A 27,595-nucleotide genomic window follows, 5' to 3' on the forward strand; every position below is an offset into this window, starting at 1 on the left:
TCTGTTCAGACTGAACTTCAGCTCCCCTCTGCAAAGTGGGAGGGACGGGACAGGATGAACCCATGTAGACTGGGGCCGGCACCCAGGGGTCTTTAGCGAACGTTCCTCATCTGCAGCTTTAATTAGGTGGAGACCTTTTTCAGGTTCAAGTCGAGGGGCTCATGAAAGGGCTGCATGGCTACTCTGCAGCATGAGCAGAACATGAACACAGAGATCCAGGCAGACTGGGCTCTCCCTGTCTACGCTCCCATTAGGACCCGATGCTGTCTTACTCTATCAGAGTTGCCCTAGAGCTTGGCTTACGGTGGGGGCAGGGCAAAGCTGGTGCCGTAGCTACAGGATGAGCGGCCTGCTTCCCTTGTGCCGCCAGAGGCTGCGGTTGTGCTTAGGAAGCACATGGGGTTCTGTCTTATCTTGTTCAGTGCCCGGATGGGGCTCCCCAAGAGGTAAGAGATACAGGGGCAGCCAAGCATGCCCACCGCTATAGTGGTCCCTTGGGTCCAAAGACCAAGCTGGGACTCTTCTTCCCCCACCTCCTGCAGCTCTGTCCCTGAGCTGTCATACTGTGTGACTTCAGGAAGGTGGCTTGATTATTCTGACTTCCCCTTGTTTCTGTGGAGCGAAACAAATGGTAAACCTATGGTTCGGCTGGCAGGGAGACGGCATGAAACAGCCTTGGTTAAGAACCGAGTGAGGAAAGCCGGGCGGTGGTGACGCACGCTAATCCAGCACTCGGAGCAGAGCCAGGCGATCTCTGTGAGTTTGAGCAGCCGGGCACCAATGAGTCCAGAAAGCGCAAAGCACACAGAGAAACCTGTCTCGAAAAAAAAAAAAAAAAAAAAAAAGAACGAGTGAGGAACACACACACACACACACACACACACACACACACACACACACACACACACACACACACACCACTTCCCAACCCCCCATCCCTGGTGGGCCCTGGGAGGCTGGGAAATAGAATTGTTCAGCATCCTCTCTTGTGGGCAGATGTGAGGCTGAGGAGGGAGACCAAGGACAGTGACTGGTCCAGAGGGTTAAACGGCCTCATCCAGGAGGCAGAGCTCGAGCCTGCAGGGGAGAGAGGCCAGGATCTAAGCAGGGTCTGATAACAAGGCAGTATGGGGGGTACTTTATTCTAAGGCTGTGGAGGGCAGCTCCCCATTGTTTCCTTCCGGTACTGCCTGCATCCCCCAGAAACTGGGTGTTTTCAGTGTGGTTCTCAGGTGGCGGGCCAGACACCAGCTTCGGTGATTCTATGGAAATGCTTCCATCTGGACAGAAGGTCCATCTCATCCTGGGCCCTTATTGCTCACCCTCTGAGAATGTGGTTCTCAGACACTAAGTCTTGCTCAAGGCTCCTTAGGAGGATTTTGCTCAGGCAGGCTGACATTGAGGACACATGTAGGAGCCAGTGATCCAGAAAGCCAATGCTGTACATATCCCGTGGGACTCTGAGCAAGTTGCCAAACCTCCCTGACTTCCTGTCCCTCTTTACCTACAGAACAGAATGAGAAGGATCATGACAACATGGATCCCTGATGTTTCCATTGCTCTTTGCCGAACACCTGCTCTGGGCCAGTCCTCCTTATTTGGTATACCAGAGTAAAGATGGCCGCCAACAGCGCTCCAGTCCTGTGTCTTTATTCTCATTTACTAGTAAGCGAGGCTTAGAGAGGTTAAGTAAACTGTCTCAGGTCACACAGCTTGGGGGTCAGCAACTGATCACCGGTTTCCTTCCTGCCCCAGAGGCTAGTGCTCAGCTTTGGCTGTCTTCATTCCGTGCCCCTGCCTAGCACCCATGGGGGCTCCTGGGAGTCAGGGAGTTCCCCATCAGCTGATATTAGGGCCCTGACTGCTGGAGCAGAACGCTGGCTCCCCCAGTTCTTCCCCCGTTTGCTTTCCCTTAAACACAGAGGGCACTAACGGTGCCGCTGAGGGTCACGGCTCTGACCATGTCTCTTGGAGGGACGACAAGAAAGTACAATCATTGCAGCCGGGGGTCAGCTGTACAGAGAAGGGAGTTTGAAGCCAAAGGCCAATGCTGGGGAATGCCAGGGAAACAAACCCACAGAGGGACTAGGTGTGTCGTTTGTACTGGAATCTTTAGTGAGGGAAGAGGGCGGTGGGATGGGGTCGGGGGAGGGGCCTTCCTGGAGCTCCCCTCTTGGCTGGGCATCATGGCCCCTCTTAGGGACAGGCTTAGGGATTCTGGCCTTAACTCATACAACAGGCAGGGCAGGTCGTCTTGAAGCCTGCAGGCCACTGAGCCTGGCTGACCCCAGAGGGAACATGTGGCCGTCAGAGTCATCCATGCAGAGGCCTCCAGGTTCTGAGTCCCCGCAGTGAGCACCTCCAGGCAGTGAGCACCTTGACTGAGCCCCCCCCCCCCGAGGCTCCCCAGGCCCCCAGGGAGTGGCGAGATGCCAAGTGAAAACTTTTAAGACAAACATGAAACTACACACATCTTCACAGGGCGTCTGTGCTGAGCCGTGGACCGTGAAACCACAATACTGTGGCCGGGGACTGCTGGGAACTGGGGGGACCCAGCTCACAGGCTTCCCGGTTAACTATTTGAAGGTCAGATCCCATGAGGCCTTGCTCCATCTTAACGGTAGCACAGCATGGCTTTATCCATGGTCCATGAGGCAGCACTAGGGTTGGCAGTGATGGGAACTGGGCTCCATAGGGAGGGCAGGGGAATGGGGCATCCTCAGCTCAGCATCCTCACTGGAGACTCAAGATCATCCTCTGCAGAAGGGAGCCCAATTTCAAGGACGGTGGGGAGCTGATGGCATTGAGGAAAGCTGATGGTGGAGGGTTGGGTCAGTCTGGCAGGTAGTGTCAGCTTCCTCGTGGGAAAGCCTGAGTTCTGTGGGTGACAGGAAGAAGAGTCCCAGCATGGAGGAAGGACCAGGGAGACCTGATTTGGAGGGAACTATAGCTGAGAGGCCTTGCCCCTCAGGGTTCATGCACCCAGCAGCTGGGAGAGGGGCTGTGGCCTGGCAAAGTTCTCACGCTGGGCACTTTGTCCTGGAAGTTCCCTGAGGCTCCTTGCCGAGATGGAGACCAGACGCCAGGTTCCTGGCTGGGCTGTCTGCAGTCATCTTCAGGCCCCATCCTCCTCAGACAGCTAGAAGTCCCACACTTGGCAGAGCCTCTGGACTCTGCCTCCCACAAGCCAGGCTGATCACCACAGGTAGGGGGCACCTTCCCACACTTCAGAGAAGGCCACCTGCCTCCTCTCCTTCTAGGTCAGTAAGGTGACCACAGCCTGTGGCCACTCGGGGAGAGTCCAGTTCTCTCAAGCCAGCTCTCTCTCTTTGCCATGCTTCACACTGGATGTGGGGCCCCCGGGGGCTCACACAGAAGCCTCTTCAGAGAAGGTGGAGTCCTGCTCCCACATTTCATAAACACGAGAGTTCTTGAGTCCTGTTCAAGTCGATTGCTGCCCCCCCCCCACCAGGGAGTGTGGTTCAGCAGGCTGGAGTGGGCCCCAGAATCTACATCTCCAGAGAAGGCTGATGGTGTTGAGGCTGCTGGTCCACGGACCTCCCTCTGAGAGGCACCTAGTCTAGGATGGCTCTGGGCATGGAGTTCTGTGATGGGGGACAGTGGGCTGTGGGGCAAAAGGACAATGGGGAGACGCTGCAAGTGTCCCATCCCTTATTCTTACAATTCTTACAGCCAGGCAGCCTTGACCTGTGAGGCAGAGGCAACTCAAGGAAGGGATGGGAGTGTAAGGGAGGTCTGCTTACAGGGTCACGAGTCTTCCTTGCCCGAAGTGGTTTCAAGCTGGGAAGGGAAGGCTAGGCCAGGCAGCGTTTGAGTTATAGCTCAGTCAAGCCCTACTACACCTAATGAGGTGGGTTTTTCAATCATCATCATTATCATCATCATCGCATCATCTCCATTTTGAAGGAGACAGTTTGCTGGTGATAAGTGACCAGCTAAAGACCACAGAGCCAGGAGATAGCAAGCAGATTCAACTTCCTGTGCTACATCACTAATCTCCCCAACCCCGTGACAGTCCTTCACAAGAGCCACGCATTCGTGTGACCCAGCCCTGTGTGTCAGCAAGCAACCCCTGCACACATGTGCCTTCCACACACAGCCGCAGAGACAGCCAGAGACCTCAGGAACGCTTCCATAGAAACAAAGCCTGCCACCTCACACAAAATGTCACTAGGCATGCAGCATCACCAACCTCTCAAACTCACGGGGATGCCCTGAAAAACCATCTCAGGGCTGGGGAGACTGTTCAGTTGTTAAAGTGCTTGCTGATCAAGGGTGAGGGCATGAGCTTGGGTCCCCAGAACCGAAGTTGGGTGTGGTGGCATGCATCTCGGTGCTGGGTTGGGCTGGGGGATGGGAGTTGGAGAATGGAGGAGGTTGACAAGATAATCTCTGGAGCTCACTGGCTAGCTAGTCTAGCTGGATCCATGCTCAGTAAGAGACCTTGTCTCAAAAATGAACAAATAAGTAAGGTGAGGAGTGGCCAGGGAAGGCACCCAACTTTGACCTTTGGCATTCACACACACATACAAGCATGTGTGTGCACCTGCACAAACATGAACATATATATACATCACACGCACACACACAGAAGTCAAGTCACATAGTCACCACACAGAGATACACACCCTGCACAAATCCAATACAAACATACATTACTTGTGCAGAACACACCGCCGACGTACACTGAACACACATAATGCACGCTCATACACTAGATACAGAATGCAAACCATTGTTCACATCTTATGTGTACAGAGAGACAAAATGTCCCAGCTTTCCAAACCCCTGGTTCATATACCAGAGATGTGGAGAAAAGCCTCTTGTCTGCATGTACAAGCACGCATATACTCAGACACACAGTGTACACAGTTCACAGGAACTGGGCAGCCATCTTCAGGGCCCATGAGCAGATTCTCTCAGTGTTAGACCACACATAACCAAGTTATCTTTTATGAGGGCTGATTCCTGGGGTACCTAAGGGAATGAGGGGAGAAGACATGTTTGGGCATCAGTCAGACTGCAGCAGTCTTGGGGATCCTGTGATTCATTCAGACAGATACAAGGAGGTTGGACTGAGTCAATGGATGCTTGACCTCCCAAAGTCATCCCTCTCCAGCTCTGGAAGCTTGGATGTGGTTATGGGCCTGCAGGACTTCTGCTCTCTGGCCTCTTCCAGGCTATGTGGCTCCTGCCTGCTGGCTGTCACTCCTGTGTGTGTCAGCAGGCAGGACACTGGGCTTCGAGGTCTCAATTCCATTCCCCAGAACAAACTTGACCTTGTCCAAGTGGGTCTCACAGGTCTGCCCAGCCTCCTGGTAGTCTGGCTGTGCTGCCGGCTGGCAGACACAGGTCCTGAGGGAGGAACATTCTAGACAGTGGCTCTCCCTGTGTATTTTTCCATCCGTAGGGACCGAGCCCTCTTTCCCAGCCAGACCTAGAAGAAAGCCCGCTGCTCTCCTGTCTTCCTGCTCCCCACTGCCGCCTCCAGCTCCTCAGTGCCCCCAGGCCAGGGCTACCATGCCCGGACTCTGTGCCTAGTTCCTCAGCCACTGGTCTGCATCCTTCCCTTCTGTCTTCTCTTACTTCCCACCTCCCCCTCTGAAGCTGGAACCTTTCCCCAGGATGGCTTTCTAGTCCAAGGTCCCCTTCCTGTTCCTATGTCCCTGTGGCAGCCATGGACCAGGCCACTCTCCTGAGTGAAGGCCTGTGATGGCACTTGGGGGTAAGGCTCACACCACCTTTCCCACTTTCCTGTCTCTTGGACTGCTCACACCACCTTCCAAATCACACACCCACACATGTCCTCTTCTGTCCCCTCTCTCCTTCCTGCTCTCCCCAGCCTGCCCAGTTATCTCCACCAAAAGCCCTTCCCAGTCCCCCTCTCTCTTTCCTCTCCAGCTCCCCCCTCTCTGCTCCCCACCTCCTCTCTCTCATGGAAAATTCCAGAGGCAAGGGCTGGAGGGCTCCATGCTGACTGTGCAAAAGGGGCCCATAGGGTGCCTTGTGTCTGTATTTCTTGGGCTCAGGAGCCAGGAAAGGGCACTGTGGGAGGGTTGAGAGAAACTGTGGAGGCTGCTGGTGCACACAGGGACAGAAGCCCAAATCGTCCTGGGTTTCTGGCCTTCCCTATGCTCTCCTACAGCCTGACACTCACACTATTGGCTTGACCTTGACCTCTGTCCCCAGTGCTCTCCTTAGTTCCTGTATCCACCATGCAGACATCTGTGTAGGCCTAACTGGTTCCTCCGTTGCCTTCATTCCAGAATGTTCCCATTTCACCACAGGGTCCCCACTCTATCTCCCTGTTGGGGCAGGGTGGAGCTGTCCATGTCTCTTCATTACTCTGTAGCTTGTGGAGTTACCAGGTGGCTTTGGAGTTGAGGTTCAGTTCTGCCATGGGGTGGCTGGGTGACCTTGAACCCAGCTTGAATGCCTTCATCTAAAAAGATGACCCCTGCTTACCTCATGGGACTATGGAGAAGATGGAGTTCCACACACCCCATCCATGTTCCCCTGATTTGGGTGACATGAAAGACGTTCTATGGGCTGTCCATGAGAGCCTCACAGTGTGCCCAGTCCAGGAGAATGCCAGGCCTTTAAGGAGTCCAGGCCTTAGGGCTGGGAGAATGGCTAAGTCAGTAATGTGCTTCCCATGCAAGCACAAAGACCTGAGTTCTGATCCCCAGCACCCCCATACAAGGATGGATGTGGCAGTAGGCACCTCTGATTCTAGCAATAGGGAGCCTGAGACTGGAGCTCATTGGCCGGGCAGTCTAGCCTGATCAGTAAACTCTGGGTGCAGTGGGGACCCTGTCTCAAAAACTAAGATAGAGAGAGGTCAAGGAAGACATCAGCATCAACTCTGTCTACACACACACACACACACACACACACACACACACACACACACACGAGTTGCTGGGCCTCTGTGGCCAGTCCCGCAGTGATTAGTCCAGGAGATGCGGGGCTGGGCCAGTGGTCCAGAGGAGTTGGTGACCAGCTGCTGGTGAGAGGCTGCAGAGGGGACAAGTACTGCCAAGGAGAAGCTCCGGCGAGCCCTGACGTGGGCAGGAGTCTGCCAGGCTTGGCTGTGTGGTGACTGGTGGTGGCCTTCTTCTAGGGCACCCAGAGATCTTCAAAGGCTCCCTATTTCTCAGGGGAACCACTGGGAAGTTGGATCCGGTTTCAGAGCAGACACAGAGGAAGACGAAGGAGAACATTCTCCGCTTGGTGCCAGCCCCCCTTCACTCCAAGCGTGACAACCCCGAGAAGGTTTGGGTGGGTATGGTGATGCTCTCAAGCTAGAAGCACCCCACACCTGACTCAGCGGGGACTGGGGACAGTCTCCAGAGCCTATTGGCAGGAATTCTCTTTGCAGTTTCAACCTTCTAGTTGGAATTAGCTGACTAAGGGTTGCAAGAACCACAAAGATGGGGAGGGCTGACAGGCAGGGGGAGGGGGCTGCTGGCAGGAGTGTTTTGGTGAAGATTCATGGCCACCAGCAGTGGGGCTAAACAGAAAAGCGACACACATGTGAAGTCTGAATTGCAGGTACACTGGAACAAGATGGAGGCAAGAGGGCTGACGGAGACCACTGCCCTCACAACTGGACTCTGGAGGTTAGGACAATGTCGAAATCTAGATGGGAGGATTGCATGTGCCCAGGCCTGGGTTCCATCCCCATCTCATCCCCCAAAAGCGGAAGGGTGGAGTCTGCTGTGGTGGATTGACTGGGTGGGTGATTGGTGTGCGGTGGAGAGAAGGGGGACCCAGGATGAGGACAAGGACACCACCTGTCTGGCACAGTCGGGAGACCTGGGACTCCTCAAGGAGGTGTCTGTGGTCTGGGGCCCAGAAGGCAGGCCAAAGCCATCAGTGGTAGGGCCTGCCACTGAGTGCCTGGCTGTCTGTGAATGGGACAATCTGGCTTGCCTCCCAGGAGAGGGTACAATACAATAAGCCACATGAGCCAGGGAAAGTGCTGAAAACGAGCGGCACCTACTTGTCACTTGGTAGGAAGCATGACTAATGAAGCCCAGTAAACCCTTTGACATGGCCTCTCAGTGCCCCCAGGCCTTCTGCCCGGCGACAGGACATTGTCATCTCTCACTGCCCTTCAGTGGTCAGGTGGGGTCCCCAGGCAAGTTGCTGCAGCTGAGTGAGCCAGCAGCCCGCGGCTGAAAAAGCCATGTTTCTGGAATGCCTTGCCTGCCCCCTAGTGGATGTCTTAAGACCCATCCTGCTGAGACTGGAGCGTGTGAGGAGGGTCTGGAAAGAGGGACTGGCAGACCTTAGACCCTTGGAAGGGAGCCAGGATTGGCTTGGGGACCTTGGCTTCTCATTAAGGAGCTGCTGGCCTTCTCCCCAGGACCTCGAGGCTGGCCAGAGACTGTGTATAGCAGATGACCAATACCTGTGTCCTTGATCTGCTACATTTAACAGCCTCCCCTAGAATGTAGCCTCTCCCTTTTGAGCTGTGTTCACTCATCAGTACACACATTAGTAACATTACCCGGATGCTCACCTGACTGTGGTAGCCATCTCTATCTCTGCTGCCCCCCTAAGTTCCTTCTCTATTGACCAGACACCAGAGTCACAAACGCAAGGTGTAGACCCAGCACTGCTCAGGAAGCCTCGGGTTTGCCGTAGAGGCGTATGCAGAGAGGTTGGTATAGCCAGAATGGCTGGGGAGGAGGAGTCAGGAAAGGCGCCCTTTGCATAGCACTCAGGGGAGGGTGAAGGCCTCAGGGAAGGCTTCCTGTAGGAAGTGGTGGAGAGCAGAGAGCCTGGAAGAAGAGGAGGAATCTGTCAGGAGGGGTGGAAGCCAGGGTCTGGAAGAAACTCCCAGGCTGGCCCAGGGCTGGAGGAGCCGAGGGGTTGTGAGCAGGGGCTGGGCAAGAGATGCTAAGGCCAGCTGACATGCGGCCGAGCCTAAACTGCTGGGTCCTGGGTGAGCGTGAGTCCAAGCACCGGAGGGAAGGATTGTCATAAGAAGCCCATGGGCTTCTTAGCTTTGTCACATGTCCGTCCATTCACCAATTCAGTCCCTCTTGACTGCGTCTACGGAGACATTAGGCTAAAGGAATGAGCTGAGTAAGGCTGCTGCCCCGGTGATGACAGCCATAGTAACTGCCAAGTCATTCAGAGGAGGGCTGGGGAGGGGGCTGTAGCAAGAGGAGGAGAAAGGGGCTTTTCAGGTGGGTTTTGACAGGTGTGTAGGGGTTTACTGGGTGTTGGAAAGGGCAAAGGTCATTTAGGTAGACAGCAGCAGGAGCACCCTGGGGGGGGGGGACAGAACGTCTTCTTGGTCCTTACTTAAAAAGACCCAAAGTTACACAGATAGGGAAGGCCAGGTAGAGGGACTCTGGACACAGTGACCCTAGACAGGTTTTCCCAGAACCCTCCGGATAAAGTCCTGCAGCTCCCCCTCCCAAGGGATCTTTTGAAGGAGAGTTTGTTTAGTGGCTCCCCTCCCCCCCACACCCCGCCCCTGCCCCAGGCTTCTCCCCTCAGTGGGGAAATGAGTTACATGTGTGCCTGATTTCGCTGGCTCTGAAATCACCCACAGGGATTTGGGGAGCATTCTTTGATGTGCCGTAGTTTAATGAGTTGGGCTTTTTTCTTTCTTCTTCTGAATGATAGAACTCCCCTTTTCCTGACAGCTGAGGAATTTGCAGCCCCTCCCCTGCCCCCATCCTGAGATTCTGGGAGCACACACTGGACTCTCAGCACAGTGCTCCCAGCTGCTGAAGTTGTGGGCTGATTCTGATGAGGCAGGGGAATAGGCAGGGCTGGGAGCTTCCTGAGGGCCCAAGGATATACTTTCAGCACTCTGAGAATCCTCCGATGCTCTTAGAGAGGATAACACACAGGTTCTGTGTGCTGTGGTGGGGGAGGGGTGTGGCGCCGTCCCGGTCTGAGGAGCCCTCACCTGCCTGGCTTTTACTTTCCCCAGAAGAGCTGTGCACAGCCCTCCTTACTCTGCCTTGCCCCTTGGCCATGTGGTGGGGACAGGGTCCTCCATAGAGCCAGGGGCTTGGAAACAGTGCGCTCTCTGCATCAAAATGCCTTGTCCAACTCAGAGTAAAGAACTGCGGGGCGGAAGGGAGTATTTCTACTTTTATTGTGTCCCTGGCAGGACGTAAGGACACCCTGGGAGTCACTAGTTCGTGTCACTCATGGGTGGCAGATCACCAGGGAGCTCGCAGGGGGTGGTGGTGGGGGCATCTTGGCTGCCTTGGGTCCACCCACTAACTTCCTATCAGGGACCTGGCTCAGCCTCCCCTGACCTCCCGGGCTCAGCCAGACCCTGGCGCGCTTTGGCAAAGCCGGTCCGGATTTCTTGGTTTATGCGGTCCTGCCATGGGTCTCTGAGGAGAAAGGAAAGATGAGGATCAGAAACAAGTGCTGGAACAATAGTGATAGGTGGCTTTTAAACGTGGCAGACATGTCTTCCACTCTGTGTCTGCTGACACCCAGCAGGCCGCCCTGGGCACCCTGGGCACACCGGCTTGATCTTCCCCACCTTTTGCACTGTGGGAGCAATGCTCAAACATGTGGTGTCTTCTCCATGGCCACACAGTGACTCCTCATCTGCCTGTGTGGCCGGCCACCCACCCCTCTGTGCCTACTTGGGATATGACTCTAGGAGGCATTGGGACAAGGGGTTCCCTGGACACCCCTTCATACACGTTCACTTTCTCATGCTCTCCCCGTAGTGCCTGGATCTGGCCAACCCCGGGGCATTGCTTTGATCAAGAGAACGAGGCAGGCAGGCGTCTGAGGGACAGCCAAGACTTCACAGCAATCCACAGGGGACGTTTGTTGACACTGCGGGGTAAAACCCAAGGCTTCACACATATTAGATAAGCATTCTGCCACTGAACCACACTCCCAGCCCGCAGGGATACTTTTGATGGTGTTTGGGAAGGGCAGAGGGAAGAGAAACGGAGCTGTGTGGGGAGTCTCTCCGAGGTGTGATGGGGCAGGACCCTCTGAGTTCTGCTGCCCTGGACGGTGGCTATGTCACGGCATGGTCGGGGTAGGGTTTCTGTCCCTGATCTTTGCCTGGCTTTTGATGGAAATTGTGTGTATAAGCAGATGCTTTGTGTGTGCATGAGTGCCTGTGTGTGTGATTGAGTACGTGTGCGTGTGCGTGTGCGTGTGTGTGTGTGATTGAGTACGTGTGCGTGTGCGTGTGCGTGTGTGTGTGTGTGATTGAGTACGTGTGTGTGCGTGCGTGCGTGCGTGCGTGCGTGCGCGTGGTGCGTGTGCGTGTGTGTGTGTGTGTGTGTGTGTGTGTTCCTGCACTCTGAACACAGACCCTCCCCTACCTGCCTGAGGCTCTGGGTCAGGCAATGCTCCTTGCAGCTAATCTCCAGTTTCCTCCCTCCCTGAGCCAGAAGATGAAAATGTTTCTGGCACTTTCTAAAGTTTCTGTCTAGGAATGGAAAAGCCATCAGCTGCGGGAGCTTCGGTTGATAAATGGCGGCCACGCCTGCAGGTCCTCAGTCCTAGGACAGGGTAGTCAGGGGATGACAGGGCTTTCCTGAATGTGGACATGGACAGAGCCTGGCTGGGACCCAGCAGGAGGTGACTGGGGCTTTATCAGGGTGTGACCAGGTCGGGTGCTTAGAGGGAGCTTGTGACCTGAGGCCTGAAGTATAGGAAGGGGCGGGGCTGGTGGGGGTGTGGCTCAATGGAGGAGAGGGGTCCCAGTGCTACCCCCACCAAAAAACACTTAATGACATAAATAAATAAATAAATAAATAAATAAATAAATAAATAAATAAATAAATAATTCGAGAGTAGCAGGGCATTTTAAGCGATAGCAACCTCAAGAGCAAAGGCCCTGGAGGGAAGACTTGAGGTGTGCTTTGGGAGGCAGCTCAGAAGCCCAAGAGCAGGTGTCCAGCTGCCGGGAACAGCAGAGCAAGTGCTGGGTAGGGCAGACCAGGCAGTGGCTAAGAGCAACCAGTTAGAGCCGAGGTTCTCAGCCTCTCTAATGCTGAGACCCTTTAGTACAGTCCCTCACGGTGTGCTGACCCCCAATCATAAAATTATTTCGTCGCTACTTCATAGCTGTAATTTTGCTACTGTTATGAATCTTAATGTCAATATCTGAAATGTGAGCCCCAAACGCGTCGTAACCCACAGATTGAGAACCGCTGAGTTAGAGGCTCTGGTGAAGGGAGAATTTTAACCCAATGTGGGGTCATCTGGGAGGGCCCAATGCATTTCCAGCTCAACCTCCCCTGGTGGACAGAACCCCTTGGCCATCATGGTCCCAGGACCTTCTCTGTTCTTTGACAACACCTGTGCCTGTTGCCTTTGCTCGTGGAGGCTCTTGTGCAGGCAGGGAAGGGAGGGAGGGAGGGAGGGGGAGGGAGGGAGGGAGGGACAGCCTGTTGGAGCAACCTGCTACTGTTCCACATGGCCCCCAGTGAAGGACATGGTGTCCCCAAGGATGCAGGCCAGAGTATGCAGTCAGAGGCCCAAGCACTGAGAGTCTCCCTCATGCAGCCTTTTGGTGTCTTTTTAATATGAGTCCCATGACTGTGGAAGATGGTAATAAGGTCAGAGATGCTCAGGTCAGACTAGAAAGACCCTCTGTGCTGGGTGCGCAGGGCAGGCCCCTGTGTGGTGTCCCCACAGATGGTCTGTTTGTGAAGATTTTGTGGGGATACAGGAAGCTCTCGTGCAGGCTAACTGAGCATCGTGGAGCCCCCCAGTTGCACCCCAAACAGCCTGGCTGTGCAGCAGACACAGCTCCCATCCACCAGTGCAGACAGTGCTTAGTTAGCACAGGGCCAGTGATGTGGTTTTCAGGTCTTATCAGGTCTCTGCGAATCTAAAATAACGATCATCTCTAATGGGGGCATGTTCTGGCTTTGGGGACTCCCTCCCCACTCACCCAGGTCTGATTGACAGAGGTGTAGGGAGGGGCCGACAGAATCCCACCTTCCCTGTCAGCCAGTAGGTCTCCTCCAAGCCCTTCCCCTGGAACAAAGAGAAGAGGTGAGAGGCCCTGGCCCAGAGGAAACTTTCCAGGCAAGAAGTCTGGCTCTGCCTCTTGACAGCTGCGGGACTTCGGCCAACTTACTTCAGCTCTCTGTGCTTCCTGTTATCTCCTAAAGCTATGGTGAGGACTGAATAATACAATACCCACCAGCTAAAGAGATGAAGGCAGGCCCGGAGTGCTAAAACCTGAGGCATGCGCCCTGTAGAATTCCTTCCAGCCTTCCCTCGGAAGACTCTGCAGTCTCCCCTGAGATTATGTGGGCGGGAGCTGTAGGACACTGAGGTCCTATGCTAGCCCACCCCTCTGAGTTCCTCTGTGACCCAGTCCTCTGTTTCTCAGGACGCTCATGTCCCCAAGTCAAACAGTCCTGCCCCGGGCTCATCCCATCCACGCTTTCCCCCTGCCTCAGCCCTGTCAAGCCCAGGGTGACACAGGCAGATATTGGCCCTCAGGAGCTTGAGGACCATGTCCTCGGCGGGTGCCTCCTGCTGCGGCACCTCGTGCTGTGGCATCATCCCACAGTGTCGTGAGGTGAATCACAAAGAATGCCTGATTCTGAGGTCCAGTCATAGCCAGGGAGGGGCGTGGCCTTTAAACTAGGCAGCCCCTGCCTCCTAGTCAGGCCTGGTCCTAGCAGAGGAACTGGGGGTGGGGGAACAGAAGAGGGGGAGGTAGGAGAAGTCATTGCCTTCATCCAGCATTACATAAAAAAAGAGAGGAGGGAAGAGGGAGGGAGGGAGGGAGGGAGGAGGGAGGGAGGGAGGAGGGAGGGAGAGGAAGGAAGGGAAGGAAGAGGGAGGGAGGAAGGGAAGGAGGAGGAAGAAGGAAGAAAGGAAAGAAGGAAGGAAGGAAGGAAAGAAGGAAGGAAGGAAAGAAGGAAGGAAGGAAGAGGAAGGAAGGAAGGAAGGAAGGAAGGAAGGAAGGAAGGAAGGAAGGAAGGAAGGAAGGAAGGAAGGAAGGAAGGAAACGCCAGCATTCAAGACTTTCCTGTGCCTTGGAGGATCTCACGGGCAAGCTCAGCCCAGGGTCACACTGTGGAGCGCTGTTCACGGGCGCACAGAGAAGTTATGACAGCCACTGGAGAAAGTGGGGATGTTCTTGGGCCAGGGTGGGTATAGTGAGAGGTGGCGTCTGAACTGGGTTCTGGGGGATGCTCAGAAGCCCAGGAGTGTTATAGAGACGGCAACGAGCTCGGAGCCCTCACCAGACTGGGTCATGTGCTAGTCTTTGCTTTTCTAATTGAATCCTCTCAACTATGTGATGCAAGGGTAACTATGTGACCCAACTGCTCTGAGGGCTGTGTTATGTGTGTTATTGTGTGTTATATGTGCTATGTGTGTTATATGTGTTACATGTTTTAATGTGCTATATGTTACATGTGTTATGTATGTTACACGTGTTATATGTGTTACATGTTATGTGTGTTATATGTGTCATGTGTGTTATGTGTGCTATATGTGTTATATGTGTCATGTGTGTTATGTGTGCTATATGTGTTATGTGTTATGTGTTATGTGTGCTATATGTGTTATATGTGTTATATGTGTTATGTGTGTTATGTGTGTTGGGCACCAGAATGCTACACAGGTGGATTGCTAGTAGCCACCACTTCTCTGCCCTGCCCCTGAAGAAACCTTTCTTGATTCTAAATTTAGGGAGCAGAGAGGATCTCCTCTATGTCCAGCTCACACGAACTGGCCGGCTGAAACGGTCCCCAGGGCAGTCGCTCACCTTCAGTTCAGTCTGGCCTCTGACATCGATCATGTAGCCTTCATCGAGGCTGAGCAGGGTCTGGACGGTGCTTCGGCTGACGTGGATTCTGTATGCTGGGGAGAAAGGCAGAAAGCAAGTCACCACTCCCTGGTGGCACCCACTTCTCTAAGAGCCACGACTCTAGTCCCAACCAGTCTCACAACACAACTATGACGAGCATGATTCTTTCTCCCAGACTCTCACTCTCGTAGACAGCTGGTCAGCACAAGAGCCCCCAAGAAAAAACAAATCACGTTGATGAAGCGTTAGAAGGGGAGGTCCCTGGAACACAGTGTTTACCTGTGGGGCTACCACACCCAGTTACACAGTGTGCGCACAGAGCTACCTTAGGACGATACAGCACCCTCTACACACACAGAGGCAGAGGCCCTAAGACCTGGCAGTTTGGGGTGGCCATCTCCAAGCCATCAGAGCAGGGCCTCCCCAAGCAAGGGCCTGACATGTTGGAGATGTCTACATGGTGGTGTTGGAGCTGACCTAGCACAACAGGGTTGGCATGCAGTCAAATAAAATCCCAAACTGGAAGCGGGTCACCTCACTGTAAAAGGAGGACACCGAGGCCTTCCGGGCAGAGCCTGCTCAAGGACACTGGACAAGTCAGTTGCAGAGCTAGGGTGAGGTCCCAGCTTTCCTGCCTCTTGAATCACGGTCTTCTCTGCTAATTCTCCCATGAGATCATCATAAAAAAAACTCCAGGGAAAGTTAGAGAACACAAATCCTCTCCTACTGTGACCTTGCTGTCACCTAGGGTATGCTCCCACCAGGTGGGGACATGCTGACCGAGTACTGCTTCCCACGGCCAGTTTGGGTTTACTGAGAAAGACTTCCCCCGGGGGCAGGGTAGAAGTTGAGGATACTCACGCAGCCCCGTGGATTCCATCCGGGAGGCAGTGTTGACAGTGTCCCCAAAGAGGCAGTACCTAGGCATGGTGAGACCCACAACACCTGCCACGCAGGGCCCTGAAATCCAAATGTGCCCAGGGAGCTCCAGGAGGCCTGACAGAGGTCTCAGCATCAGCCTCCCCAAGTCACCACACCACCTTTTGTGTGTCCCCAGCTGAGGAGCGTGCTGTCTGGAGTCAACGGCAACACCAAAGGGGCGGTGCATATTCTAGACCCAGCCGTGTGGGCCACAGGGAGACAGTGCCCAGTCCTGGGGTGAGGGAAGCAACCCAGAGGCGTGATAGCTGACTTATGTCTTGAAAAGAAGATGGACGGGCAGGAGACGGCAGGTTTGAAGGCCTGGGAAACCACAGCTAAGTGTGGGTGAGGAGCTGGTGGGGAGCCACAGCGGGGAGGCTGGAGAGGTCAGTGAGGGCTTTGGGGCTACAGGGGGGGCCTCCACTCTGCACTTGATCCTGCAGGAGGGAGCCACAGAGGGGAGGAGCCATAGAGACCCTGCCCACACCCAGGTCAGCAGACATTTAGTTGCCCCCATATCTATAGGAGATTTCTGCCTCTTCTATCAGACCAACGGCTTCTCCATGTGGAATCAGATGCCCTCAACCAGATGCTAAGGGCAGACCATCACGAACCAAGTCAAGTCTGTGAATCCGAGTGCCCAGATCCTTTGGCAAAAGGTAGCCAAAGGTCACAAAGCCTTTCTGGCAGTGTCTGGATGCCAGAGGCTCAGATGCAGCACCCACCACCCTGGGAGTTCTGAGAGGCCTGACCCTGGCCTCCAGCCCTCTGCCTACCTGAGTGCAAACCGGCCCTGACGCGGATGGGCACATCGGGTGCATGCCTCATGCGGAAGTTGCCCGCATAGCTAAGTATGTCCAGGGCCATGTTGGCGATCTCAGCCGCATGCCGACTCCCATTGCGCCGAGGGAGCCCAGATGCCACCATGTAGGCATCTCCGATGGTCTCTACCTGCAAATGACAATCGCCTGTTGAAAGAGCCTGTCCCACACCCAAACCTACATGCCACCGATCAGGAGGCCTCCAGCCCCAGACCTCACGCACTCCACAGCCTCTGCTAGACTTCCAGGCCCAGGCACTCAGCACTGGGCCGTGAGTTTCAGGTGGCCTCTGTCTATAGTCTGTCTCTGATAGCAGACCCAGGAAGCAGCGTGCTCGAGGACACAGCAGCCAGCCAGGGCTTCATCTGCAGAGAGCACCTATCAGGGACAGTCTGGGTCCCGACTCTACTGGCTTCCATGGATACTGGGAAGAAAGTGGGTTCTAGGGCAGCCTAGAGCAGTCTGTGATCCTTGCACTCATGAGGCTGAGGCAGGAGGATTGCTGCAAGTTTGAGGCGAGCAATCCTTGGGCTATATAGTAAGACCTGACTCAAAAGAAGAAGGGGTCGGGGGAGGCTTGAAATGACTCAGTGGGTAAGGGTGCATGTAGCTGAGCTTGGCGACTTGAGTTTGATCCTCCAAATCCTCATGGTGGAAGGAGGGAACTGATCCCCACATGTTGTCCTCTGCTCTCCACACACGTGTACACAAACACATACCCACTATGTGTTTGTTTCTTCCTTAAACACACACACACACACACACACAACACACACACACACACACACACACACACATACACACACACTAAAAAGGAGGAGGAGGGTAAAGGAAAGAAATTCGGAACAGACAGACACTGTCGCCCAGCTTGCCGCTGGCACAGGCAGAGGGCTTCTCTTGCAGCTACAGCTTCTCCGTGAGCCGCAAGTGGAATGAGCTGACAAAGCCAGCTGTAACCCTGCCTCACAGAGCCCCTGCCAACCTCAGGACCCGAGGTTGGTGTGACGCCCCTCCACGGCACCCCTCCACCATCAGAGTTGTTTGTTTCTTGGGACATCCCCCTGCCGCACCCCACCTCAGCCATGTACCCCTGCCTCTCACCAGCTGGCCCTCCCACAGCCCAGTACTTCCGAGCTCAGCTCAGCCCCACACTGGCCCTCATAGAGGTGATGTGCCCAGAGATGCCTGGTGACTGTGACTGCCTGTAAGGTATGTTCTGCTTCCTTCAGAGGTGGCTGGGGGCAGGGCGGTTACAACAGAGAAGCAGACTCGGGTCTGAAATCTAGTGAGCGTGCTAGTGGGGTCTAACTGTGCTACTGGCTCACTGTGTAACCTCAGGCGGGGATCTTGCCCTCTCTGAGCCTCACATGTGTTAAGGGCTAAATCATCCTACCAAGGGCTAAGCGAGGCTTGCCGTGAAGACCTTCAGGCCAAGCTCCCCCTCCTAAGGTACTTGCTCGGCATGCATACTTCTTCCTCCCAGGTTTCCAGTGGAAGCCTGGGAGTCGGGAATCCCCGGCGGTCAGCCAGTGCTGGCATTATGTCGTGACTGGGTAAAGACAGCACCTTCTCTCCTAGTCATCAGACTGTCCTGAACCACAGGCCCTTCAACCCTGCGTCACTAACAGGAGCTTCAGGCTCGGAGGGTGGACAAGTTCACGCTGTTTGAGAGCTTAGATGGCCAGGGCCTGCCTCACACCTCTACACCCAGGCCAAGCTGGGTAGTCACACCCTTGTCCTCCTATGTACGGCCTCACGCCTTGTCCGAGGCCCTGAGCCCCAGCACTCAATTCCACACTACATACAGAAACGTGCTTACTTAGCGATGGTGATGCTGGGGTGGTCTTTTCACCCCCACCCCACCCCTCCTCCTAACCCTCACCCCTCCCCTACTCTCCCCCCCCATCCCCACACATGCAGCAAGTGTTTGTTTGAATGGCTGCTTTTCAGACCAGAAAAGATTCAAAGCTGTAACTAGATCCTGCTGCTGATGGGGGGGAAACCAAGGCAGATGGTGGGAGTGATGAGAGACGCATCACACATCACAGGGACTGGGCCTGCTGTTCCCCACATCTGGAGAGCTGTGCAGGCCTTGTTTGATTTCATTTCCCTCTGCCGGGAAGATGCAGGCCTCTTGGCCAGAGTTCAGAGCACAAGCCAAGGCGTGATTCAGAGCTGGGAGGGACACATGTGTGAGGAAAGATTAGCAGAGGCAGGAGAGACAGGCCAGGGTGACTCAGGGCGGATCAAAGCTCGTGGGCTCGGGGAGACACCTGTGGGGCCCACAGGAGGCTGCCAGACACCACTTGGAGCGTGGAGTACCGCCCCACTCCCCGGCAGGCAGAGGGGGAGGGGTGTCTAAAGTCTCCAGTGGCAGTGGCAAAGGCCTCTGTGGGTCACCCACTGTGCTGTCTGCAGGGGCTAGTGCCCATGGCAGCCTGTGCACGCTCTAGTTCCTGCTGGCTCTGCTTCTGTCTGTCTGCCCTGGGCAGGTCTCCTTCCTCTCTGGGCCTCAGGATTAAGTCGCCAAGTGCCGTCAGGGGGGATTTTGAGGGTGCCAACCAAAGCACCTCACCAGGTCTGGAGGCGAGCGAGCAAATGGGAGACTGGAAGGACGGCTAACTGGGGGGCAGGCAGAGAGGAAAGAGGTGCATGAACCAGAAAGAGGAAGGAGCAAGTGAAAAGGTCTGGTGGTGAGACTCGAACTCTCAGGGAAATGTGGAGGTCCACGGAGAAGGAGCGGCAGCAAAGGCACTCAGAGAAGAGGTGGGTCAACTCCAGAGGGCTTGTGGGGGCCTTCGTGACCTGCCATCTTATCCCAGGAGAATCTACATCATGAAGAGGGTGACGTCTACAAGGGGCTGAGGACCCAAGTGCAGGTTCAAGCCTCAGGTTCACTAAGCCATCTGTAAGTCAGAGGGGCCAGCACTTCTCACACGAAGCCCTTAACACAGCATCCTGTATACAGTAGGTGTTCCATAAGTGCTGGGACAGACACTACAAATGCCTGCTCCATCCCCTGACTCCTTCAGGCTTCTACCCCTGCCCTATCCCCCAAGGGCTATGGCTCCAAGGAGTTGCTGAACCACACTCAGGATAAAAGCCAACAGGGCTTGAGTGGGATGACACCTGGACCCCCATCCCCACGTTCTCTGTCACATCTGGAGCTGCCCGGGGCACCAGCTCCTAGACCGACATAAGAGGCAGGTGTGTGGGAGGCAGGGGTGTGGGGGGCAGGGGTGTGGGAGGCAGGTGTGGGGGGGCAGGTGTGTGGGAGGCAGGTGTGTGGGAGGCAGGTGTGTGGGAGGCAGGTGTGTGGGAGGCAGGTGTGTGGGAGGCAGGTGTGGGGGGGCAGGTGTGTGGGAGGCAGGTGTGTGGGAGGCAGGTGTGGTGGGGGCAGGGGTGTGGGAGGCAGGGTGTGGGAGGCAGGGGTGGGAGGCAGGGGTGTGGGAGGCAGGGGTGTGGGAGGCAGGTGTGGGGAGGCAGGGTGTGGGAGGCAGGGGTGAGGGAGGCAGGTGTGTGGGAGGCAGGTGTGTGGGAGGCAGGGGTGTGGGAGGCAGGGGTGGGGAGGCAGGGGTGTGGGAGGCAGGGGTGTGGGAGGCAGGTGTGTGGGAGGCAGGTGTGTGGGAGGCAGGTGTGTGGGAGGCAGGGGTGTGGGAGGCAGGGGTGTGGGAGGCAGGGGTGTGGGAGGCAGGGGTGTGGGAGGCAGGGTGTGCGGGGAGGCAGGAGTGTGGGAGGCAGGGGTGGGAGGCAGGTGTGTGGGAGGCAGGTGTGTGGAAGGCAGGTGTGTGGAAGGCAGGTGTGGGGGGCAGGGGTGTGGGAGGCAGGTGTGTGGAAGGCAGGTGTGTGGAGGCAGGTGTGTGGAAGGCAGGTGTGGGGGGGCAGGTGTGTGGGAGGCAGGTGTGTGGGAGGCAGGTGTGTGGGAGGCAGGGGTGTGGGAGGCAGGGGTGCGGGAGGCAGGGGTGCGGGAGGCAGGGGTGTGGGAGGCAGGGGTGTGGGAGGCTGGGTTGCAGGAGGGTCTCTACAGCACAGCAGAGCTGTGGAGGAATCAGTGAGCGACTTGCTCTCCCATTGCAGCTGACACACGCTTCTATGTCCTCCGTGAACTGCAGGATGGAGGTTGTCTGATCCACAGATGAGGAAACAGACCCAGAGAGGGGAAGATATTTGGCCAAAGCAACACATTTGGCCATGCTGGAACCAAACCCAGGATCTCGAGACATCAGAAACAGGTCATAGAAGGTCTTGGTGCCTCTGCCAAGACCCCTAGTGCCTGTCTCCCCACAAGGTGGGGACCAGAGCTGGCTTGTCTCTATACCCATGTTCCAAGCACAAAAGCGCCTGCCCATGAAAATGTTAAAGGATAAACAGACAGACCATGGACATGGGGACACTGTGAACAAATAAACTCAAATGACACTGTCCATCTCTCCTTGGATCCACATCCCTGCAATGTGGCTACCACAGCTCCCATCCACATCTAGTGTTGCCATACTGTCTTCCTTGGCCAACAGAATTTGTCAAGGAAAGCAGTGTGCGAATCCCAGGCTAGAGCTCAAGAAGGCAGCATGCTTCTGCCCTCCCTCAGAACTCAGCCATGTTCCGTGCAGGGGAACCATCTCAGAGAGACTACGGGCCAGAGCCGAACCCCTCAAGTCAAGGTTCCAGAGATGCAGAAAACCAAGCTAAGAGTACAAAGATGCCCACCTTGCCTGCAGCTAGCCAGAGACGTGTGTGAGTCCAGGAGTGTCTTCCAGCTCATACTGAAGCTTGTAACCAATGGTTTCATTGTACGCTACTGGACTTTGAGATTATTCATTACACAGCAACAGTTAATTGGCACAAATGCACAGGTATGTGGACGGAAACAAATTTGCGGCGCGCAGCTGCAGAGGGAGGAAGAGAGGGCGAGTCTCTGGTTGTCCTCACCTTATACACATCATGGCTGTCCAGAACAGCATCAAACAGCGTGTAGAGGTCATTGAGGAAACCCACCACCTCAATGGGCTCGCTCAAGGCTGAGATGGTGGTGAAGCCCACGATGTCACTGAAATAGATGGTGACCTGGTCAAAGTACTCTGGCTCCACAGTTGTCCCCATCTTTAGAGCATTGGCAACAGACCTGAAAGGATGGGAGGGGCCAGGTGAGGACCCTGCTTTTACAGTTGAGAGGCTGTTCCAGGTTGGCCAGTGTGCTGTGGGATGTCCATCTGTATGCTGTGAATATGTGTTTCTCTCATTGGTTGATAACAAAGTTGTTTTGGCCTACAGCCAGGCATAATAAGGCTGGGTGGGAACACCAAACAGAGATAAAGGGAGAAAAAGGGAGGAGTCAGGGAACCACCACCCAGCCACCAAGGAAGCAAGACCTGTAAAAAATGAGGTAACAAGCCACGAATCATGTGGCAAAGCATAAATAAGAAATATGGGTTAATTTAAATGTAAGAGCTAGCTAGTAATAAGCCTGAGCCATCAGCCAAACATTTATAATTAATATAAGCCTCTGAGTGATAATTTGGGAATTGACTGCAGAATGTGGTGGGGTGGAGAAAAGCCTCCAGTTACACCAATGTGCCAGCTATGCTGTACGGACCTGTCCTGACTTTCTTGGCAGTGATCTAGGAGCTCTGTGGCCACTCCTTGCTCCCAAGGTTGGGCAGCAGGAGCTCAACACTTGTCTACATAGCTCAGTGCCCAGTGCATGGGGAAAGGCTAGAAAAATAAGTTAGATAAATGAGAAGAAATGAGGCTGGGGAGGGGGGGGATAGTTCAGTTAGTAAAGGTGCTGTGCAAGAGTGAGGACCTGAGTTTGATTCCCAGAACACACATAAAAGTCCAGGGTGGTATGCATGCTTGTAATTCCAGGACTGAGGAGGCAGAGCCCGGAAGGCCTCTGGGATTGCTTGTCAGCCCAGCCAAACTGCAGACCATGAAGAGAAATTCTATCTCAAAAAACCAACACGGAAGGTATTCTAAGACATGATACTTGATGTTGACCTCTGTGCTCATATGTGTGCACTCAAGTGCCAAAATGAAGTAGGGGGCATGAAGCTGTTTGTGCTTACAGACATTCACTAGGGGAACCTAGAATGTTAAGCACACAGGGTTGTTCCTTCAAGGAAAAGAATACAAAACCTGTTTTCCACCCAGAAGGCTGGAACAGACATGCTTTCTAGCCTGGTGACCTTTGTGCAATCTATTTGGCCAGACTGATACCTGACCTTCCCCAGACCCTTCTCATAGAATTGTCTTCCTCAGTCGCTCTATAGAACCCAACTTTACGGAAGGTGTCACATGCACTTTATGAAGAGTTTCAAATAGTCAGCTCTGTACTTAGCTTATTTTGTTCCTCAAGGAGATTTGGGCATGCTTTGTTGTGCATGCGGGATTGAGTTAATCATCGAAACAATAGTTCTTCACTTTGTTGTGCTTAAATATGCCTGAAGTGAACAACTCAGAGTCAGACTCCCAAAGTTTGAACCAATGCTGGCTACTGAGTGGTGTTGCCCCAAACTACCTTCTTGCCTCCAGTGGCTGGTCGCTCTGATGCTTGAAAAGGTCACAGAGACCCCCCACAACTGTTGGCCCATGTGGGGCTATGTTTCATCTCTTGTGGTAAAATTTTCCACTGACATTGGGTCCTTGGCTGTTGACTGAATAAAGTGGAAACAGAGAATGCAAAAAATATTCCTTATCATCAAGCTGTAAAGGAATATAGAAAAAGCAGTCTTTTAAGTCAACTGTGAGAATCTAATGTCCTTGAGGAACCACAGTAGGAGTGGGGGGGGCCCTGGCTGGAGGCCGCCCACTGTTTTCATAATAGCATTTATGCTTCTGAGATCATGTAACAGTCGGAAATTATTCTTTGTTGTTTTTTGTTGTGAATTACAGAAAGAAGGGAATTCCAAGGACTGACTGGAGGTTCTATATGTCCTAATTGTAACTGTTCCTGAACTAGAAGATGGGCCTGTTTTAATTTTTCCCCATGAAAGGTCAAGCCATACTGACAAATCCACACTGGGTCAATTTCTCCCTTGATTCTGGGGCTGGGGGTTGCCCCTGGGAGTCTAAAGGTTTACCATCCTTGTAAGTTCTGGATCACTATTTCTTACCTCAGTGTTTTCCCTTTTTGCATCTTGGGAAAAGGCAAGGGGTCTGGGGCGTGGTTGGAGCTTGGAGCCTCGAGCTGGGCACGAGGGACCAGGGACAGCCTCAAGGGCAGCTCCTCAGCGACACTGCCACCGCTCGAGCGAGGGTGAGAGCCCCGCGGCCCTCAGCAAGCCTTGCCCTTGCCGAAATGTGACTGGAGGATCCTCCTCTTTATTACAGTCCTCTTAAAGAGGGTCCAAGAAATACATTCCTGCAGTCCAGATCGCAAAATAACTGACAGGGATTTTGTGCCCCTTGTTCCTTAGTCAGGAAACCAAGGATTGAATTTTACAGTCACCTGCACAAAGCCGCAGAGCTGTTGCTTCAGGTATTTTGCTCCTTTGGATTTTTAACAGACACCTCAATAATCATATAAAATGCTCTGCCTTAGAGGAATGAGAAGAATCCATGCTATTTCTCTCTCTCCCTTACCGCCGGGACTCCTCAGGTGAGAGGATCAAACGCCTATCCTCCACTTCTATTTAAAGAAAAAAGTCTTAACTTCTCTGAGGGTCAAGCCTCACATGTTGGGCATCTGTTGAGAGAGTCTCTGGGACCTTTGTGGGCAGCGGGGGTCTAGGAAGAGCCCCTAGAGGCAAGAAGGCAGTTTGGTGCAATATCACTCAGTAGCCAGCGTTGGTTCAAACTTCAGGAGTCTGACTCCAAGTTGTTCACTTCAGGCATATTTAAGCACAGCACAATCTGGTGAAGAACTATTCTTTCGATGATTAACTCAATCCCACATGCACAACAAAGCATGCCTAAATCTCCTTGAGGAACAAAATAAGCTAAGTACACATGAGACCTGACTATTTGAAACTCTTTGTAAAGTGCATGTGACACCTTCCATAAAGATAGGTTCTATAGAGTGACCGAGGAAGACAATTCTATGAGAAGGGTCTGGGGAGGTCAGGTACCAGCTCTGGTACAAAGGTCACCAGGCTAGAAAGCATGTCTGTTCTAGCCTTCTGGGTGGAAAATGGGTCTTGTTTTCTTTTCCTTGAAGGAACAACCCTGTGTGTTTAACATTCGAGGTTCCTCTAGTGCCATGGTTCTTAGCATGTGGGTTGTGACCCTTTGCAGGGTCAAATGACATTTCATTTCACAGGGGTCACCTAATACCATGGGAAAACACAGATTTTATAATTCATAACAGTTGCAAAATTACAGACTTGAAGTAGCAACAAAAATAATCTTATGGTTGGGGGTCACCACAACATGAAGAACTGTATTAAAGGGTCATGGCCTTAGGAAGGATAAGAACCTAGTGCATGTCTGTGAGCGCAAAGACCTTTGTGCCCCCAGGCACTTGTGTGTGTGTGTGTGTGTGTGTGTGTGTGTGTGTGTGTGTGTGTGTGTGTGTGCGCGCTCACACAGTAAGTAAGCAGGAATGAATTGGAGGCCAGGTTCTCTGAGCACGTCCCGGAGGAAAGTAGAAGCACACTCGCATCCCCGGGCCACTCACGGAGGGAGCATTTGTGAGAGCAGCCTTTCTGTCTTCCGCCTCTCCAGTTCCAGCTCCTCAGTCCGCTCCTGGACCAGGCGCTCCAGGTTCTGGGAATACTTCTCCAGCATCCTCAGCATGGAGTCAGCAACACTCGTCTTCTTGCCTTGGTTGATGCTTTTGAACTAGAGAGAGAACAAGGTCTCGGTTTCACTCATAAGAATCAGTGCCTCCTGCCCACAGCTGGGGAGTGAGCCAGACAGAACTCTGCCTGGGGAGATGGGTTGAAGTGGAGGCAGACATGTGAATCAGCAGGACACAGGGGCTCAGAGGGATGTGGGGGAACCTCTGGATGGGGTGGGTAAGTAGGAACAGAAGCTTAGCAGAGGAGTTTGTGTCCAGACAAGCATTATCATCGACAAACATACAGCTAGATTACATGTGGTTTCATAGTGATTTTGTAGGCAGGATCCTCTGTGTTCCTCTCAAAGGCAGATAGATGGATGGATAGATAGAGTCATTATGGATGGGTAAATGGATGAATGGGGACATGATGAGTGAATGGGTGGATGAGTGATGGATAAGTGATGAATGGACAGACAGATGGATGGAAGGATGGACAAATGGATAAGTAGAATATATAAAATTCCATTTTATTCTACCTCTCTAAATATCTGAGGGCATTAGAACCAAAGAAAACTAAAGATTAAGGGGAAAAAAAGGTCAAATCCAGGAGTGAGGTTTCCGTGTAGAAATTGATCATTATTTAGAGACAAGCTTCTTAGCAACAAAACCAAAATGGAAACATAGATCGCACAATCCACCAACACCCAGGCAGACAACGGAGGCCTAAACCCATTGTTCTAAAGACACACAGCTACCGCCACTGCCCAGCAGACAGAGCCTCTCTCGGGTCTCATATCAGGACACTGTGGCCACAACTGGCACCTCTTCCCAGCCCTCACAGCAGGAGGCTAAGAGAACAGGGGAGGTCAGTTATCTGAAACAGCAGGTGCAAGCAGGCACAGCTGGTTGAGCCCTCTGCCCCCACCCTCCCTGATGTGTGGCGCATTCCCACCTTCATCACGCCAAGCACGGTGCGCGTCCACACAGCCTTCTCTGCCATGGGCCTCAGACAGCCGCCTTTCTCACAGTTGCCCTTGACTCAGGGCCAGTGCCTCCTCCCCCGGCTTTCTAGCTAGGATGACTTCTACCCTCCCCAGGAAGATGGCAGCCTGGTGCTTTAGGCACCTGTGGCTCATTCTAACTCGTGTACCCCCTCCCCCCATCATTGTGAGCCCTGGAGCTTGTTAACCCTGAGCTCCAGATGGTCATCTGTGAAGTGGGCGCTACCCATGATGCTACAGTGTGCATGGGGGTATGCGCCAGTGTCCCAAGGAGCCCTGTATGTAGTCTCTGTCTGCCTTGCCGCTTCTGTCCCTCCTCATCTGCCCCTCGGACCTGTTGAACTTCACCTTGGTAACTCACAGTGCTGTGGCTGGCGACTATGAGACCAGGACAGGATGCAGAGCTGTGGCCCTGGGTTTGCTGGGTTGGCCCTGGAGGAGCGCTACCCTGCTCCGTCAGGCCCACACAGGACTTGTGCAGGCTTGTCTCAGCCCTCCCACTGCAGCCCCAGATCAGGCTCGGGGGACCCCAGAGCCCATCTAATCTCCTCCTCACTGACTTGGGAACCAAGGTTGTCTCCATAGTCACTAAAGACGCCTCTGCCCAGGTGCTAGGAGGCCTGGGTCCCGAGTGAGGCTCCCCAACAGCTCTTCAGACACACAGCCAGGTCAGCTGGTCAGGTCCCTTGGGAACTCGTCTCTGCCAAGACTGTGGCAGTGTGCTTCAGAGGGTTGCCTTGAAGATGGAGTGACTGAGAAAAGTCTGGACACTCAGGATAGCGCTGGCAAACACGGCACTCTCTCTAGGACGGCCCTCCTCAGAGTGGAGCTGCTGGCCTGCATCCCATGACTACCCATCCTTTCCGGGCCCTGCAAAGGCATGAGGCCGGCACTGGGCCAAGCCAAGACTGTGGACAGGAGTGCTTAGAAGCGGCTGCGCCTCTGGGGAGCACTGACCTGCATGTGGATCTGGTCCAAGCTTGGCCGGTCATCCGGAGCTTCCTCCCAGCACTGCTGCATCAGCTGGATGCACTCCCGGGGGCCCTGGTCAGGGGACACCAGTGGCCGGCACAGAGGAGGGGGGGATGCCACCTTCCGGACGATCTCTGCAGCAAATCCCATGGGTACCTTGGGTCAAGATGCCCTGAGGGATTATGGGAGGGGTCTTGTGGTAGGGCAGGGAAGGGGAAATCGGGCCCTAGGAATGCTCCCAGGACTTTCCATGTCTCCTGCACAGCTGGAGTGCACACAGCCTTGCTATTCTCCTGGATCTGCCTCAAGCCGTGGCCAGAGGAAAGGTCTCAGACTTGGGCCA

General features: G+C 54.1%; 1 protein-coding gene across 1 annotated transcript in view; it reads right to left on the bottom strand.

Moving 5' to 3' along the window:
- Window positions 1–10,250: 10,250 nt before the first annotated feature.
- Window positions 10,251–27,595, bottom strand: part of LOC114698642 (guanylate cyclase D-like) — a 41,628-nt gene continuing 24,283 nt past the window's right edge. The window contains 8 exon segments of the mRNA XM_028877419.2: window positions 10,251–10,394; window positions 12,938–13,023; window positions 14,777–14,871; window positions 15,680–15,778; window positions 16,516–16,690; window positions 21,490–21,682; window positions 25,175–25,338; window positions 27,238–27,386. Coding sequence (XP_028733252.1) covers window positions 10,286–10,394; window positions 12,938–13,023; window positions 14,777–14,871; window positions 15,680–15,778; window positions 16,516–16,690; window positions 21,490–21,682; window positions 25,175–25,338; window positions 27,238–27,386 — 1,070 coding nt within the window. The 3' untranslated portion in view covers window positions 10,251–10,285.

Source organism: Peromyscus leucopus, chromosome 1, assembly GCF_004664715.2.
Source record: "Peromyscus leucopus breed LL Stock chromosome 1, UCI_PerLeu_2.1, whole genome shotgun sequence".
Lineage (NCBI taxonomy): Eukaryota > Metazoa > Chordata > Mammalia > Rodentia > Cricetidae > Peromyscus > Peromyscus leucopus.